This window comes from Pygocentrus nattereri, chromosome 2, assembly GCF_015220715.1.
Source record: "Pygocentrus nattereri isolate fPygNat1 chromosome 2, fPygNat1.pri, whole genome shotgun sequence".
Taxonomy (NCBI): domain Eukaryota; kingdom Metazoa; phylum Chordata; class Actinopteri; order Characiformes; family Serrasalmidae; genus Pygocentrus; species Pygocentrus nattereri.
In genome coordinates, this window is record NC_051212.1 from 1352842 (window position 1) to 1372485 (window position 19644).

The following is a 19644-nucleotide window of genomic DNA, read 5'->3' on the forward strand; positions in this document are numbered from 1 at the left end:
TAATGCCAGGTAGGTTTGAACAGCTTTTTCCCTTAATGAACGAAATCAACATTTAAAATCTGCTTTTGAATTTTCTCAGTTTATCTTTGTCTATTAAAGGTTATTTGAAAATCTGAAAAATGTAAGTATGACAAAGTAATAGCAATATTAGGCATAACATGTTTTTTAATGTACAATAAAATCCTTTGCAACAGACCTGGGACAAGATATTGTTTATATAAACAATTGTTGTGACAAGTCTTTATAGCTTGACTAACTGCAATTATTTAAATGTCATATAATTACATTATTTTTTTACAGATCAACAGAGAAGTCTGTGAATTGTTTGGTGTGAAATGCAGCCTGTGTTCACCTTACCATCCTCAAACTAATGGATTAGTGGAAAAGATGAATGGCACCATTCAAAGGTAAGATTGTTTTTGCATGTATGACAATGCAATCAATAAACAAGACCACCAGAGAGCAACAATTGTTTGTATGGTGGGTCCTTCTCATCGTTGACCATTGTTGAATGGAGTAAAGGAACACTACACTATATAGGTCTGTAGTGATTGACTGCAAAAAGTCCTCTGTGCACTATGCTCCTCAGCATCCGCTGACCCCGCTCTATTATTTTACACTGACAGAGCGAGTCGCTGTTGTTCCCAGTCACTTCTTCCACTGTGTAATAATATCACTGACAGTGGACTGTGGAATATTTAGTAGTGAGGAAATTTCACGACTGGACTTGTTGCACAGGTGCTGCATCCTATCACGGTAACACGCTGGAATTCACTGAGCTCATGAGAGCGGCCCATTCTTTCACTAATGTTTGTAGAAGCAGTCTGCAGGCCCAGGTGCTTGGTTTTATACACCTGTGGACATGGAAGTGATTGGAACCTGTGTTCAGTGATTTGGATACTTTTGACACTATAGTGTATGTCAGTTGCCAGTGAGTCTAGTTTATAACACAGTAAAATTGCATCTCAATTATACATGTTCCAATAGCAAAGAAAAATTGTAACAAGGTGCCAATGTGTAATTCTGGGATTCTGGGAAAACTGTGCCAGGACAAACCCCCAAATTGGGACACATATCTTGATGCTGTGCTGTTCACTATCAGAACCAAAAAACAACTAACACCACAGTATTCACTGTTTTACCTTATGTTTGGACGGGAGGCACGCTACTTTTCAGAAATACCTGAATCTTTCAGTGTGAATTTATATACAGTGATATCCGAGTCATCTTGTTATTCCCCATAAATCTACAATAACTTTGCATCACTTTGTTATATGTGATATCTATTTTTTTTACTGACAAGGTAAATGAAACAGTGGAAGATATACTCCAGACAGAAATTCTTCAGCCTGCCATAAAGATGCAGGACCAAGTATATGAGGCAGTCAAAAGAAATATGCAAGCTACAAGGCACAAAGTGAGAGCAAGGAAAGAAGCTTCCAGGGCTGTGTCGCATAGTTTTGCTGTTGGGGAAAAGGTTCTGAGGAGGAACATTAGAAGTCAGCAGAGAAAAGGGGGAAAGTTGGAAAGAGAATTTCTGGGTCCCTTTAATGTTACCTTCTTACAAGGCAAAAGATGCCGATTTAATGGATGAAAACAGCGTGAAATTTCCAAAAATTAATCTTGATCACTTGGTGCCATTTGTGGAGGAGAAAACACGTGTGCCTCAAACTCAAAATTTTTTCACAATCTGCATCTGTCCCAGCAGTTGAGATACAGACATCTCCTGTCCCAGCCATGAGGAAAACATCTGTCCCAGCAGTTGAGATACAGACATCTCCTGTCCCAGCCATGAGGAAAACATCTGTCCCAGCAGTTGAGATACAGACATCATTTGTCCCAGCAGTTGAGATACAGACATCTCCTGTCCCAGCCATGAGGAAAACATCTGTCCTTACACTTGAGATACAGGCAACTCCTGTCCCAGCCATGAGGAAAACATCTCTCCCTACAGTTGAGATACAGGCAACTCCTGTCCCAGCCATGAGGAAAACATCTCCTGTCCCTACAGTTGAGATACAGAAAACTCCTGTCCCAACCATGAGGAAAACATCTCCTGTCCCTACAGTTGAGATTCAGAAAACTCCTGTCAAAGCAGTAGAGATCTCCTTTCCCAGCAGATAAAAGACCATCTTCTGTTCCAAAAGATGGGAGTTCAGCTGTTGTGTCAAGTGATATTGAGAATAGTAAGTTACCTCTGTCCAATTATTGTACCAATTGTCCAATTATTGTAATTATTGTACTATGTTCTAAATATTCATTAGTTTATTTAACTTTTTATATATATTGTTTTTTGAAATGCATATATGCTGTATCATTCTTTTGCTGTTGAATATGGGACATAATTCTTGTTTAACATTATTCTTACAATTATGTCCACAATTTTGGCAGGTATTGAATCTGTTTGGTCAGGCAGAAGTGGTTGTGTCCTGATGGCAAAAATTGGGCCATATAAAATATTTGACATGGGCATAGCACGTCTTGCTCCTGGTCCTTCAACATCTGCCGGACTATGCTCAGGATCTTCTATGAGTCTGTGGTGGTGAGTGCTATCCTCTATGCTGTTGCATGCTGGGGAAAGCAGGCTGAGGGTGGCAGATGCCAACAGATTCAACAAACTGATCCGCAAGGCCGGTGATGTTGTGGGTGTGGAGCTGGACTCTCTTATGTCAGTGTCGGAGAGGAGAACCGCACTTTTAGGGAGATGTATAAATTATATTTAAAAGCCTATGTCAATTAAATTTGTTATTTTCTAACAAGAAATACAGAAATTCACAAAATGCTCAAAAACGAAAATGAAAATGTAGTTTTTAGACTTTTTCTTGATGAACAAAAATGTGATTTTCTTACTTGTATAATTAATTTGAACTAATGACTCTGGCTAACAAATTAATACTTCTGATAACATAACCTACTTAATTAAATATTTTAGGGCTATTTCCAACAAAAATGTATGAATAACATTTAAAGTATATAACATACAGCAGACAGGAATATTGAAATTAGTTTTCTTTAGAAAGTTATTATTGAAATATTAGTTTGAAACCATTTTCATGGCAATCCATTCATTTACATTACACAAAACAATTGAAGGTAAAAATTGGGCTTTTTGTTACATGGTCCTGTTTTAAAACATTGGTTTATAAAAAGATATAAATATCTACTTTTCCACTAAAAAAACTTATTTAAGGTACACAATCAGTCCTTAAAACCACTGTTGGAGTTTTAAGGGGACCTTTACATTGTTTGTACCTTGATAAATGAATCATGTACCTGCATGGTACTTTTATTAATAACAGTATATAGAGCCTTTTGCTTTTGCCAGCAAAGCAAAGATAACTTTTCATCAAAAGAGACACACCAGATGACAAACCTTTGTATACAGAGATAAACGCCTTAAAACTGAAAGGAAAAGTAAATTTTTTCAAACATTTTTCAGAAGAAAGTAAACTACCATTATCCTTAAATGAATCTGTTATGTCAGTAATACCCTTGAAATGCCAATGTGACAGAAATAATGAGTTTCATTTGATTTGAATGTATTTATTATTCCAAAGTATTGATCTATGAGGAGAAAAGGTGTGCATGTACCACAGCTTCCAGGCCAGCAGAGCTTGCTGGTGGAAATTAGAGAGCTTTATGGGTAATCTAGTGATCTCAAAAGTAGATCTGGACCACCAATATTCCTAAAAGATGTTGGGGGATGAGGTACCGCATGGAGTTTGCACTCTGCAAACATCTCGACCAGTTCACTTTGAAAGGGTTAGAAAAAAACGCCCCCAGATCCACCGTGATGACGCCAATTGGGGGCGCTAGCTCTGTAACGGTGGTTCTCCAAAGACTAAGAGAAGAAGCAGCAGCGCTCTGCGGGATCGGAGGGAAACAGGAGCTGATCTGCTGAAGGTGAAGATCCGTGTATTCCTGTAACGCAGCTGTAGTTCAGTCAGTCTTAGTGATGGTCATTAGATAGATGCTGCTTCTTTAAGGACTTTGCGGCAGTTCCACTTTCTGTCGACGCAGTTTCTGGTTGTTGTAGCTGGTTTACGGTCCAAACGGAGCGCTTCTGTGGGAGCGGGTGGGCAGGAGATCACGTGGCTCAGACTGGCTTTAGCGCGAGGAGGAGAGAGGACTGATAGACCGCAGTCACTCCAGATACCTTCTAGATTTAATCCTGGTTCTCCTGCGAGGGGCGCGTTCTCTGCGTCTGTGTGTTTCCTGGTCCACAGTTCCTAAGAGTTGCACTAGTTTTCAGCGCTAAATCTGCGCTGAACGCGTGTAAAACTCCATGCCTAGTCGGTAACTCCTGTGTGTGTCTGCTGTGCCGGTAAAAACGGGAAGACTCAGTTTCGAGAGTTTATACTGAACAGTAACGGACGTAAACGGTAGCGCTGTGCACAGTAACGGACGTAAACGGCAGCGCTGTGCGCAGTAACGGACGTAAACTGTAGCGTCGTGCGCAGTAACAGACGTAAACGGCAGCGCTGTGCGCAGTAACGGACGTAAACTGTAGCGTCGTGCGCAGTAACGGACGTAAACGGCAGCGTCGTGCGCAGTAACGGACGTAAACGGCAGCGTCCTGTGCAGTAACGGACGTAAACGGCAGCGTCGTGCGCAGTAACGGACGTAAACTGTAGCGTCGTGCGCAGTAACAGACGTAAACGGCAGCGCTGTGCGCAGTAACGGACGTAAACTGTAGCGTCGTGCGCAGTAACGGACGTAAACGGCAGCGTCGTGCGCAGTAACGGACGTAAACGGCAGCGTCCTGTGCAGTAACGGACGTAAACGGCAGCGCTGTGCGCAGTAACGGACGTAAACTGTAGCGTCGTGCGCAGTAACAGACGTAAACGGCAGCGCTGTGCGCAGTAACGGACGTAAACTGTAGCGTCGTGCGCAGTAACGGACGTAAACGGCAGCGTCGTGCGCAGTAACGGACGTAAACGGCAGCGTCCTGTGCAGTAACGGACGTAAACGGCAGCGCTGTGCGCAGTAACGGACGTAAACGGCAGCGTCCTGTGCAGTAACGGACGTAAACGGCAGCGTCGTGCGCAGTAACGGACGTAAACGGCAGCGTCGTGCGCAGTAACGGACGTAAACGGCAGCGTCCTGTGCAGTAACGGACGTAAACGGCAGCGTCGTGCGCAGTAACGGACGTAAACGGCAGCGTCCTGTGCAGTAACGGACGTAAACGGCAGCGTCGTGCGCAGTAATGGACGTAAACGGCAGCGTCCTGTGCAGTAACGGACGTAAACGGTAGCGCAGTGCGCAGTAACGGACGTAAACGGCAGCGTTCTGTGCAGTAACGGACGTAAACGGCAGCGTCCTGTGCTGTAACGGACGTAAACGGCAGCGTCCTGCGCAGTAACGGACGTCAGTCTTATAGTCCTGGACTTCACACTCCTGTAGCGTCTGCCTGAAGGTAGGAGTGTGAAGAGTCTGTGCTGGGGGGGTGTGCACTGTCCCTGATGATGTTGTGGGCCCTCCTGATGACCCCGGTGTGAGAAATGTCCTGTAGTGAGGGGACGGCTGCTCCTGAGATGGACTGGGCAGTTTTGATCACACGCTGGTGAGCCTTTCTAATAAAGCTACCAGCTGTGGAGGAAGTTATAGTCTGCTTAACATGCTGGTGATGAACGTGTATTACATATGAAATTAAATAATGATTAAAGATTGCTTTGCACTGACGGAGAATGGCTACGTATATTAAGAAAGAGAACTTCAAAAGTGTTCTACTTTCTGGCTCACGCCTAAAGTTTTAGTATGGATGGTTGCTATACCTCCACTGTAGACTGTGTGGGGGGGTGGGAAGCTTCATTTAGAGTATTATCTACTAATCTAATCCACGTTTATGCTCTGTGCCTCACAGGAAATCACGGTAATAATTTAATTTACAAAACGGCTTTGGATGGGAGTGATCTTATGTTAAGCAGTCCTAGTTTTAGATCAAAGGTGCTGTCACTGCAAACTGGTATAATTGGTCTGATATTAATGAAGTCACTAGAGCAAATTTTTGAGGATTTTTGATGCTTTGTTTTATTCAGGGAATGAACACCGTCTCAATTGGGTGGAACCTTATTGGTGTCTCAAGACAGCTAGCAGAGGGTTGGTTTAGCCTGTTTATCTGCTGCCTGGCCTCGACCCACAACTGTCCTACACTGACAGCTATCTGAGAGAGTATGAGCTATGCTACAAGAAACAAGAGCAACACCCTCCCGTGAGGGATGGATAACCTCCAGACTCAAGAGACCAGACTTGCCCTCAGAAGTAAATTTTCTACAAATCCCACATTGTTTTATCAGCACCACCTGGACAACCAGCAGTTCAGCGGCCATAACCTGCTGTAGATTTCGGCGTCATGTCGAACTGGGATGGGGCCAGAGAATATTATGGCACCAGACATGGTCTGAGCTAATTTACAACTCTTTAAGGTTGTCTTTAGTTATTTCTGACTGCCGCAGACAAACATCATTTGTACCCACATAAATAACTATCCTTGAATATCTACGATTAGCTAGCAGCTTCACGTTTGTCCTAATGTCTGGCGGCCTGGCTCCTGGTATACACTTAACCGATATTGGCGCCTCTAAGGGGGAAGCTGTTTTCACATGCCATAAAATAAAATCACCACTAACCAGTGATCTTTCAACAGGCATCTCAGAGGGTGTTTCACTGAGTGGGGCAAACCTGTTGGACATGTGAATGCGAGATGAGTGGTGCTCGGGTGGGGTAGCTTTAACTACTACACCGCCGAGACCCCACCCAACCGCTCTGCTGCTGGAGTTGAGGTCCTGCTCACTCTCCCTGTCTCACCTGGAGCTTCTAACAGCGAGTCTGAGACCTGCTGACTTGCCCTGCTTTTTTCTAACTTCAGGATGCGGCTCTAACTTTATAATCTTCTCAGTTGAACATTTAACTAAAGTACACTTCTCACAAGCAAAGCTAGAATTAGTGTCACTAGAGACTGAGAGAGAAGCATAACTGGATATGCTACATTCAGAGCAAAACTCGCGGTCTGCCATACTGATACGTTATTTCATCGGTTTAATTGAGTCCTTTCCAGGGGGTCTCATGAATCCAATGAGGGAAGAAGTGACTTGTAGGTTGATGGTTGTAATTAATTGTGAGTAATATTAGAGAAATAGAGCATCACTAAAACCACACATGTGCCATAACATTCTTAAAAATCTCACAAAATAAAAGTAGTTTAAATAAAACTAGATGAACACGTTTTCCTTTCAAACAGTATCCACGCCAAGAGGCCTACTACAAGTAGACTGTACACCAAATACTATTAATTTATTTAGACATCTGGTCATTTGTTATGAACAAGTTAGTGAGAATACTCTTTGACTGTTTTATCTTGATTATGATGTTTAGCTGGTTTGGGAGTAGCTGCAGTATTTGTGGCTTTAACCTGGTAAATTGATATAGCACTTCTTATGCTGGGGGCAGCTCACATGTGATATAATTGTACAAATCTTTAATTTTAAGTGTTATTTTAGAGTCATATAAGAAACTACCCAGATTGTTAAAAGACAAATACCACAAAATGTAGAGTTTTAAATGCAACATTAAAAAGTTATGTTATTAGATGCTTCTTAAAAGTGAGTATGAGCTTGACTGTCTAAAAAAAGGTGGAATTGAGTTCCACAGTTTAGAAGCATAATAATGGAATGAGGCCTCTCCATGTTTTCTGTATTTTATAGGTGTTTGCAGGTCAGTATCTGCAGATCCAAGATCACATGCTGCAACATAACCAGAGACATTCTGTGATACAGGTGGGTGCTAGGCAATTTAGAGCCTTAGAAACAAGCAGTACTTTAAAATCTTTTCTGAATGATGTCAGTAGCCACTGCAGTTCTTTTGAAATATCTTTTGTTTTTTGTTAGGATCTGTGCTGCTACATTTTGTATGAGTTATAAAGGATAAGTTGCTTGTTTTCTTAGGAAGTTCAGTGAGAAGATCATTACAGTGATCAACTCTGCTTGTAACAAATACATGACCAAGTTTCTCTGCGTCCATATCTTTAGCGATGTTTCTCAAATAATAAAAGGCTACTTAATGTCTGCGTTTACATGTGGGTTAAAGGACAGAGAATCTAAGATCATGCCCAGGTTTTGTACTTCAGGTTTCAAATATGAAGCCAGAAAGTGAAGTTTCTCTTTAAGCATGAGGGTACAATGATCAATATTTTGTTTTTTCATGATTTAATTGCAAAACATTTTCCCGACATCCACTGAAAAATATCAGACACACCTATGAAAATTTATATTCTCTTTTCTGATGACATTCCTTAGAAATAGAATGTACAAAGAGAAAAGAAAAGGCTCTAAAACGAGCCTTGAGGCAAGAAATGACAAATCATTTTTATGAATAATTTCCCATTGAAACCGTGAACTGCCTATTACCTAAATATCATTTAAACCATTCTAAAACTCTTCCAAAGAGACCTACCCGTCATTAAAACATTAGATTAAATTTTTTTTAGTTAAGATCTAATAAAGCCAGAATGGAAAGGATTTTGAGCATTTCACTGATCATGAGGTCATTTACAATTTCAAGGAGAATTGCAATTGTATCTCTCTGTTTGTATGGTCTATGTTTGTGTGGTCTTATTAGAATTTTGGCCATCTGTAATCATAGTGAAGCACATCTTTACTTTCATGTGTATGTATGTTACTCTCACTGGTCACTTTATTAGGTACACATTGTTAGTAAAAGGTTGGACCCCTTTTTGTCTTCAGAACTACCTTAATTCTTCATGGCAGACTTTCAACAAGGTGCTGGAAACGTTCCTCAGAGATTCTGGTTGGTTATTTCAGTTCCTGTTGCCTTTCTATCATCTGGAACCAGTCTGCCCATTGTCCTCTGACCTCTCATATCAACAAGGCATTTTCATCCACACAACTGACCGCTCACTGGATAGTTCCTCTTTTTCGGACCGTTCTCTGTAAACCCTAGAGATGGTTGAGCGTGAAAATCCCAGCAGATCAGCAGTTTCTGAAATACTCAGACCAGCCCGTCTGGCTCCAACAACCATGCCACGTTCAAAGCCCCTTAAATCCCCTTTCTTCCCCATTCTGATGCTTGGTCTGCACTACAGCAAGTTGTCTTGACCACCTCTACATGCCTAAATGCACTGAGTTGCGGCCGTGTGATTGGCTGATTAGCTATGTGTTAACAAGCAATTGAATAGGAGTACCTAATAAAGTAGCTGGTGAGTGTATGTTCAGTGTGCAATAAGAAGATTACCTTTTGCATGTTTTGAAAAACCTCTATGATTGAAATAAATGATTCTGTTGCCCCACGACGGGGAAAGCACTTCGGTAGAAATAAATTTTTCTGTTGTTTTTGTTGTTTTTTGTTTTTTTAAACAAAAAAGCGCTTTAATCCCTGATCAACCAGTGTGTTAATTTTTTCCCCTTTTTCTCCTCCAGAATGATCTCCTTTTGCAAGTCTCCTGTGCCTGGTGACCGTTTGCCTGCAAATGTCTAATTAAAATTTAAGCAGGTCATAAAACGGCTGAAAGTTAAGACTGAATGTGAGAATATGGCGTCCAGAAGCTCCAGTACTCAGAAAATACCTGCTGCTCTTCACATGAACACGCCACGTAAACCAACACAAAAGATTATAGGCAAAAAACAAACTCATCACTGCTCAGAGTGTGGAAAGAGTTTTACTAAACGGAGTAGTCTCCAAACACACCAGCGCATTCACACAGGAGAGAAACCGTATCAGTGCTCAGAGTGTGGAGAGAGTTTTATTGTACAGAGTCATCTCCGAAGACACCAGCGCATTCACACAGGAGAGAAACCGTGTCGTTGTTCAGAGTGTGGGAAGAGGTTCAGTCAACAGAGTAATCTCCGAAAACACCAGCGCGTTCACACAGGAGAGAAACCGTATCAATGCTCAGACTGTGGAAAAAGTTTTACTACACAGAATAGTCTCCAACAACACCAGCGCATTCACTCTGGAGAGAAGCCTTATCACTGCTCAGAGTGTGAAAAGAGTTTTAGTTCACAGAGTAATCTCCAACAACACGAGCGCATTCACACAGGAGTGAAACCATATTACTGCTCTGACTGTGGAAAGAGTTTTACGACACAGAGTCATCTTCAAAGACACCAGCTCATTCACACAGGAGAGAAACTGTATCACTGCTCAGTATGTGGAAAGAATTTTAGAGAAATTGATTCCCTCAAGAATCACCAGCGCATTCACACTGGAGAGAAACTGTATCACTGTTCAGAGTGTGGAAAGAGTTTTAATCAACAGTGTAGTCTCCGAAAACACCAGCGCATTCACACAGGAGAGAAACTGTGTCACTGCTCAGACTGTGGGAAGAGTTTCATTCAACAGAGTAATCTTCGAAAACACCAGCGCATTCACACAGGAGAGAAACTATATCACTGCTTAGAGTGTGGGAAGAGTTTCAATCAACAGAGTAATCTTCGAACACACCAGCGCATTCACACAGGAGAGAAACCGTATCACTGCTCAGAGTGTGGGAAGAGGTTCAGTCAACAATGTAAACTCCTAAATCACCAGCGCATTCACACAGGAGAGAAACCGTATCAATGCTCAGAGTGTGGGAAGAGGTTCCGTCAACAGAGTGCTCTCAAAACTCACCAGCGCATTCACACAGGAGAAAAACTGTATCACTGCTTAGAGTGTGGAAAGAGTTTTAGAGAAAGTGGTGCCCTCAAGAGACACCAGCGCATTCACACTGGAGAGAAACTGTATCACTGCTTAGAGTGTGGAAAGAGTTTTAGAGAAAGTGGCTCCCTCAAGAATCACCAGCGCATTCACACAGGAGAAAAACTGTATCACTGCTCAGAGTGTGGACAGAGTTTCAGTCAACAGAGTAATCTCCTAAATCACCAGCGCATTCACACAGGAAAGAAACCGTATCACTGCTCAGAGTGTGGACAGAGTTTCAGACAACAGAGTAATCTTCGAAATCACCAGCGCATTCACACAGGAGAGAAACCGTGTCAATGCTTGGAGTGTGGGAAGAGTTTTAGAGAAATTGGTGCCCTCAAGAAACACCAGCGCATTCACACAGGAGAGAAACCATATCAGTGCTCAGAGTGTGGAAAGAGTTTTAGAGAAAGTGGTGCTCTCAAGACTCACCAGCGCATTCACACAGGAGAGAAACCGTATCAGTGCTCAGAGTGTGGGAAGAGTTTCAGTCAACAGAGTAGCCTCCGAACGCACCAGCGCATTCACACAGGAGAGAAACCGTATCAGTGCTCAGAGTGTGGAAAGAGTTTTAGAGCAAGTGGTGCCCTCAAGAAACACCAGCACATTCACATGGGAGAGAAACTTCATCACTCCATAGAGTGTGGGGGAAAGCTTTAGTTTAGATTTTAATATGCACACATGATTTTGATGTCTTTTAGAGAAAAAAAAATGAATCATCATTGTTCGATCAAAGATTTTAAGTCTTTGTGAGAAGACATTCTCAATATACACCCAAGCCTCCTCTCAAGCATGGAGTCTCTGACTTATTCAAACAACCACCTGTCCAAGCAGTCAAAGTTGAAGAGAAACTGCTGTTTTCAAATTTCGTCTTCTGAGAAGCATGAAGAGCCATGATTCAGTTCCTCAACCAGCTCTGCTGTGCTGAAGCCACTGTCTGCAGATCTTGTATTATGAGCTGGAACATAAACAGACACTGTGATGTAAGCAGATGCTAAAAGTCATTTAGAGCTCTCAGAACTAGTAGCAGAACTTTACAGTCTATCCTGAATGATACAGGCAGCCAACGTAGTTATTTTAAAATGGGAGTTATGTGATCTGTTTGTTTGTTTGTTTTTTTAGTATGCGCGCTGCTGCATTTTGTACAAGTTGTAACAGATGTAAACTTAGGAAGTCTAGTAAGAAGGGCATTGCAGTAGTCAAGTCTGCTTGTAACAAATACATGAACATAGAAAAGGTCAAACTTTAATGATATATCTCAAATGATAGAAAGCTACTTTAGTGACTGCATGTACATACGGGAAAAAAAACAGCTCAGAGATCACACTCAGCCACTGATCTCCACCACTTCTAACTATTTGTCAGAGACCTATCCCTAGCCTATATCTATATCTGTACAAGTACACAAGTTAACTTCTAGGATCAATACAAACGCACATGGAATTAAATGTCTTCTTCAATTGTTTTGCAAACTGGATGCACACATACCTGCCTCCTCCAAAATTTTAGCCATTAATCTTGCTAAATGGTCCTTCTGAACATATGCTCCAAGACTTCAATCGTAAGACTTCAATAATTAATGGTCTGATTCCTCAGAAAAATCTAGACATGTTTTTGCTGAATTGAAACATGGGACATCTTCCAACACTTTAAACCATGGCGTGGCATTTCCAGACTTTAGTCTTTAGACATTGCTCGTCTTGTTATGAGGAGTGTCTCAAGATTCTGTCCTTCGACCCGTCTTTATTACATAATCGTTTCACTTTGGGGTCAGATCATTTGAAAGCATGATCTGAGATTTCAGTGCCAGTGTAGAGATACAGCAATGCATCCACCTAGTTTCATCCCTGTCACTAGCCACCTTTACATGCAGCCTAATAATCCATTAATAATCCGACTACTAGCTCAATTGAAATAGAATATGTCCATGTGAACACCTCAATCAGAATAGTTTAGTCCGATTGAGGCCATTCAGAATACAAATTCTATCCGATTGAACAAGGTGGGTAAACCTCTAAATAATCCATTAAACAGAAGATTAATAGCCATGTAATAGCCTGAATCCGATTATGTTCCCTATCGGAACGTCTACGTACGTACTGCGCATGTGTGTCGCGTCATAGTGAAAGGTTTATAACATTCAACATGGTGGAGCAGAAACTGGTCAGCAAAGGAGAAGAAGTTTATGCTCTGATCTTTAAAAAATGGCGGTGGGACAGACATCCAGTTTATGTATCTCAGAACACATCTTCCTCTCATCGCTTTCTTTATAAGTACATGTGAAGGACTTTTTCTGAGTCTGACATCACTTTAAAGCAATTAAAAACACAAGCATGCTGACTGGACCTCATGTGATGTTCACTGTCATGGTAATGTTTACTCTAAGTGGTACTCCACACATCATTTTGCATCAGGTTACTTGTAGTGAAAATGTAAATGAAGATTTTTCATCAGACTGTTAAATAGAATGAGCATATAAACACCTCAGTCTGAATCTGTAATCCGATTGTATTCAGTCGTATTGGCAAAAATCTTTGCATGTAAACATAGTCACTGAGTGCATGAATTCTCTTAGGCCTTTAACCTTTTGCTTCCAACTTCTCCAACTGCCAGTATTGATTGATCAGCTATTAAATCAGCTCGAGTGATTAAAAACCTTGGTTTCAAATTAATCAGCTATATTTGAGCTCCATATTAAGTCACTCACTAATACTGCATTTTATCATGTGAACAATATTGCTTATCCCCACCATCTGCGCAGCAGTGCTGATGCAGAAATGCTTGTCAACACCGTCATTCTTTTCCACTTTGTTTAGTGCAACTCCTTCTTTAATGGTCTCCCTGTTAAATGGCTTAACCAGAATCAGAATCAAGCTTTGCTGAATACAGCAAAAACAATGGAGATGACAGTGGACTTCAGGAAGAGCCCTCCAGCCCTGCCTGCACTCACCATCCTGGACAGAACTGTGATGGCAGTAGAATCCTGCAGGTTCCTGGGCCCAACAATCACCTGGGACCTGAAGTGGGACAGTTTAATATATTACAGGAAAAGACACATTAAAAAAGAGCATTCAGCAAAAGTAATGCACACTTTAATGGTAGGGTCACTGAATGGGTGATAAATGTTGATAAGTCTTGGTAAAAATGTCCTATTCATAAATACATTATTGAGGATTTAAGTAGTGGCCTCTGGTTGTAGAATTGAGTAGATATGAAAATATCTTCTTTTCTTATGATTAAGACCACTGGATGATGCATCTGCTACAATCTATGCAACTTGGTTTAACATCCATAACAGGAATTCAAACCTACAACCTTAGAGTTTAAAGGTGGTTGCTCTCACAGACATCTGAGGTACAGCTGCATGCAATTAAAAAAAAAAATATTAAAACAAAGCAACAAGAAACCAAACCATTTTAGGACAGAGTAGTAGCATAAACAAATTTCATGTCTCTGATCATAGAAGGCAGCAAATTATTGGATTTTTAAGAAAGACCCTTACTTAACTCACAATTCCTACAGAACCATCCAACATCTATGACACAGAATCAAACCCATCATCTCAAACTTTAAAGGCAGATGCTTTCATGGTGATCTACAAGTGGCCCACAGCAGACCTGTTTTAGAAAGTTTATACTGAGCAATAAAGCAATAAAGAACCAGCCCCATTTAGAGAAGTAGCTCCCACCTTGCAATTACTGTGACTATTGAGTGGAATAATTCCAAATAAACTTATGATACACTCTCAGTTGGTCATTTTGTATATTTGTGTCAGATTTTGTGATAGACAATTATTGATATATTTAGCCTTTTTATAGCAGAATAAGCCCATTCACACCAATTTATTCAAATCTTCAGCCACACTGGCCTTAAAAGTCATGATATATAATAACTTAGATTGTTCCAAGAAAAATTAAATTAGATGACTGATTTGGCTCCCTCTGGTGGCCAGAGACATATAAAACACCTCTTGCTCTACTCAAAATTTGTTTAAATCAAATTATATAATTTCCTGTACAGATAAGCAACCTACACATATCCGGAAAGTGTTAATTCTTATGAAGATGCAATCAGAGCATAAGTAATAGATTTGTAGTCCCTTGTTTCCAAATAGGCTGGACCAAAGTGATTGATCCATAACTTGCAATAAAATTAGCTTAAAAGGCAAGATTTTAAATAATTATTGATCTTTAGACTTCCACAGTTGTTTTGAGACCAAACTTGAGGCGATGGAAACATATTTCTGCAAGTAGTATGAAAACATCAATCATATTTGTGATCCGCATGATAGTTTTGGCACAAGTTTTACGCCGGATGCCCTTCCTGATGCAACCCTCACCATTTATCCAGGCTTAGGACCGTCACCAGAAGTACACAAAGTACACCCCTAATGGCTGTTTTTTTTTTTTTCTGTATAGTATATATAAGTTTATGTGCACTTGTGCACTATGTTTTGCTATTGATGCACTGCAATTTCCCTTCAAAATCACTACCTAGTTCTACCTACGTACTTACCTATCTTTCTGTCACAAACGTTTTTATAGTAATTTTCACGTTAACATGGCAAATTATTTATATATATATATATATATATATATATATATATATATATGTACAACCCCAATTCCAGTGAAGTTGGGACTTTGTGTAAAACACAAAAACAGAATACAATGATTTGCAAATCCTTTTCAACCTACATTCAACTGAACACACTACAAAGACGAGATATTTAATGTTGAAATGGATAAACTTTATTGTTTTTTGCAAATATTCACTCATTTTGAATTTGATGCCTGCAACACGTTCCAGAGAAGTTGGGACAGGGGCGTGTTTCCGACTGTGTTACATCACCTTTCCTTTAACACTCAATAAGCGTTTGGGAACTGAGGACACTGATTGTTGGAGCTTTATAGGTGGAATTCTTTCCCATTCCTGCTTGATGTACAGCTTCAGCTGCTCAGCAGTCCGGGGTCTCCGCTGTCGTATTTTGCGCTTCATAATGCGCCACACATTTTCAATGGGAGACGGGTCTGGACTGCAGGCAGGCCAGTCTAGTACCCGCACTCTTTTACTACGAAGCCACGCTGTTGTAACACGTGCAGAATGTAGCTTGGCGTTGTCTCGCTGAAATAAGCAGGACGTCCCTGAAAAAGACGCTGCTTGGATGGCAGCAGATGTTGCTCCAAAACCTGGATGTACCTTTCAGCATTAATGGGGCCTTCACAGATGTGCAGGTTACCCACCCAACTAACACACCCCCATCCCATCAAAGATGCTGGCTTAAGAACTTTGCGCTGATAACAATCCGGACAGTCCTTTTCCTCTTTGGCCCGGAGGACACGACGTCCATGATTTCCAGAAACAGTGTGAAGTGTGGACTCGTCAGACCACAGGACACTTTTCCACTCTGCGTCAGTCCATCTCAGATGAGCTCGGCCCAGAGAAGCCAGCGGCGTTTCTGGGTGGTGTTGATATGTGGCTTCGCTTTGCATGGCAGAGTTTTAACTTGCACTTGTAGATGGAACGACGAACTGTGTTCACTGACAGTGGTTTTCTGAAGTGTTCCTGAGCCCATGTGGGAATATCCGTTACAGAATGATGTGGGTTTTTAATGCAGTGCCGCCTGAGGGGTCGAAGGTCACGGGCATTCAATGTTGGTTTTCTGCCTTGCTGCTTGCTTGCAGAGATTTCTCCAGATACTCTGAGTCTTTTGATGATATTATGGACTGTAGATGATGAAATCCCTAAATTCCTTGCAATTGCATGTTGAGACACGTTCTTAAACTGTTGGACTATTTGCTCATGCAGTTGTTCACAAAGTGGTGAATCATAATTAAGCATTAAAACAGTAACTAGAATGCAAATGTGGGCAGTCATGGGCTGGAGGTTAGGGAACCAGCCTCTTGACTGGAAGATCGCTGGTTTGATCCCCAGAGCTGACAACACATGACAGAGGTGTCCTTGAGCAAGACACCAAACCCCCAACTGCTCCACGGACGCTATGGATTGGGCTGCCCACTGCACCGGGCAAGTGTGCTCACTGACCCCTAGTGTGTGTGTGTGCTCACCAGAGTGTATGTGGTGTTTTACTTCACGAATGGGTTAAATGCAGAGGTGAAATTTCCCCGTTGTGGGACTAATAAGGGTAACTTAATCTTAAATGGTAAAGTAGACGTATTCCAACCTGTCTGGACAGATAGCTTTATAGAATATTGAAGGGCACTTACTGCAGGTCCTTCTGCTTTGCTCTGCTTGAGTTTTTTCAGTTCAATCTTCACTTGATCAGCATTGAGTCATTCATTGCAGACAGTGGTTGCTGATGGTCACAGGTGTGAATCACTCTGGTGGAAGAAGTTGAGGCTGTGAATGGCCCATGGTGTAGCTGTGTAGGAGTGCTAATCTGCTTAGGAGACAGTCACAATGGAGCAGGAGAGGAGCCGTCGTCAAACCGCACAAAGAACTGGTTTAACTCATTGGCCATTCATGCTTTCCCTCTGCTGGAATAGGTCCACATTGATTGAAGCCAGCGATGTATTTTAGGCCTCTCCAGACATCACAAGTGATATTCAGCTCTAGTTTGTTTTCCAGCTTGGAACTGTACTCCTCTTTGGCCTTCTGAACTGAGGTTTTTGCACCCTCTTCAGTTCCTCCCTGTTTCCTGCCATACATGCTCTTATTCTTCTGGTTCAGCAGACACTTTAAGTCACTGGTGACCCAGGGTTTGTTGTTCAGAAAGAATCGGACAGTTCTGGAACAACACAGTCCACACAGAAGCTGATGTAGTCAATGATGCATGATGTTATTGAATCAATGTCCTCAACATGTGGTTCACACAAAACATCCCATTATGTAGCCTCTGGACAGCCCCTCAGTGATTCTACAGCCTCAGGTGACCACTTTCTCAATGTCCTTGTGGTCACTGCCTGTCTCTGAATCAGGGGTTTATACAATGAGTTGAGGTGAATCAGGTTATGGTGTGAACGACCCAGTGAGAGCTGTGGATTTATATGCTTCTTAGATATTGGCACACAGCAGGTCCAACGTCTTGTTCTTTCTTGTGAAGCACAGAATGCTGCATTGCCAGTATTGTTTTTCGTGTTAGAGCAGAAAGGAACTACCAGAACAGGCAGCCACCTTCAGTGGCACCAGAAGACAATGTACCTAAGATCTGAGTTTAGCAGGGCAGCATTTTTGTAGCGGTTACCTGTGACACTTCAATTGTTTGTCTGATCTTTTGAATTTGATCATAGAAAGAAATCATGAAATCATGGCTTCTGGAGACTGATAGTATTTGGAGTTCAGTAGCTGTTTGGTTATTAGTTTAGCAATAGTGCAGAATAATGATCTAAGAATATTCTTGAATATTATACACAGCACTTTTTTCAACCCTGGTACCAAATTTCAGGAAGATGTATGAATGATATTTAAAAGCCTGTGTCAATTCAATTCATTTTCTTCTAGCAAGAAATACAGAGATCCATGAAGTGAAACACTGACCTGTCTGATGGTCACTTTGCAGAAAACATGATGGTGAAATTTTTGTTTATATAAAAATTAATAGAAAGTTTGGGTAACAGAGTTGTGCAAAAACGGTGAAATATTGTTTAAAATGACTTTTTGTTTAATTAATTAAAGTTATAGAAATGAAAAAAGATCTTAATACATTGAATTATTTTTAAATTAATCAAATAACATTGTAATTATGGTGTCAGTGGGACATTTTCATGAACATATTTCATAGAGATATACAGAGTCAGTGAGGTGGGACAGCTCAACATCATCATATTAAACAAAGTGACAACAGGCATTTTAGGAATTTTTAAAATAATGAATAATTTCAATGATAGTTGATTTCATTTTAAGTCAAATTGTATATTCCTCCACTTTTTACAGAAAAAACAAGTCACTTTATTGCATTGAAAAAGGTAATGGAACATAAAATGAATCATGCAAACTACTCTAACACAGTCTGATAATCTGCTGCATTCATTTCCTGTAGTTGCTTATATAATACGATTTTAATTGATTGTGTTCTGTTATCTTTATTCCATTATTCACTTCATAAATTTGAATTGCTGCAGTTTATATATGGGCGGCTACTCTATGAACTTCCAGCCAATCACAGCACAGGAGGCGGGGTTTCCTGGTAGTCTTAGAAAGAATAAAGCCCCCAGATCCACAAAGATGACATCAATTGGGGCGCTAGTTTTATAACTGTGTTTCTCCAAAGACAAAGACAAAGAAGTAGAGCTCTGCTGCATCAGAGAAGAACAGGAGCTGATCTGCTGAAGGTAAGGAGCTGTTTATTTATGTAGTGCAGCTGTAATTCAGTCAGTCTTAGTGATGGTCATTAAATGGTGCTTTAAGAAAACTACAGCAGTTTCATTTTCTGTCAATGCAGATTCTGGTTATAGTATCTGCTTTTTGATAGACTGCAGTCACTCCAGGTACCTTCTAGATTTAATCCTGTGTACTGATTCTCCTGCTGGACTGGTGGTGTAACCAGCCTGCAGTACCCAGACTGTTCCTGGATCAGAGAGAGAGAGAGGCAGGCTTATCTGTCCTTAAACTGAACTGGATCACTTCTTTTTGAACACCTTTTGACTGTTATTCATGGTACCCACAAACATTTATTTACTATATTTCCCTTCCTTTTTCCATCTTCTTGTAGAAAGCCTTAATACTTTTTTTCCTCACATGGAAATTTTAAAGTGTGGATACTTTGAGCTGAAGTAATAATCAAATGAGAGCTGTTTTGAAAAAAGGGTCTCAGTGTGATGGTGATGGGAGAACATGGTGGTGAGGGGCTCACAGGTCCTTAGGAGGTGAGAGCTGCCAGAGATGAGGTGTGAAGAGGCTGCAGACATGGTGTTGTCAAGGTTAAAGGGGTGTTGGTTGGTGTGAGTTTGCTCTGGAATTTGTATGGGGAGTCCTGGGGGCTGCCTT

General features: G+C 41.1%; 1 protein-coding gene and 1 pseudogene across 1 annotated transcript in view; one reads left to right on the plus strand and one right to left on the minus strand.

Annotated features, from left to right (window-relative positions):
- Positions 1–3870: 3870 nt before the first annotated feature.
- LOC108443622 (zinc finger protein 850-like) overlaps positions 3871–19644 on the plus strand; it is a 225995-nt gene continuing 210221 nt past the window's right edge. Inside the window, exons 1-5 of the mRNA XM_037532177.1 lie at positions 3871–3903; positions 6039–6099; positions 6647–6782; positions 7704–7775; positions 9435–11274. Coding sequence (XP_037388074.1) covers positions 9547–11274 — 1728 coding nt within the window. The 5' untranslated portion in view covers positions 3871–3903; positions 6039–6099; positions 6647–6782; positions 7704–7775; positions 9435–9546. The remainder of the gene's footprint in view (positions 3904–6038; positions 6100–6646; positions 6783–7703; positions 7776–9434; positions 11275–19644) is intronic.
- Positions 6090–7016, minus strand: LOC119261773 (annotated as a pseudogene).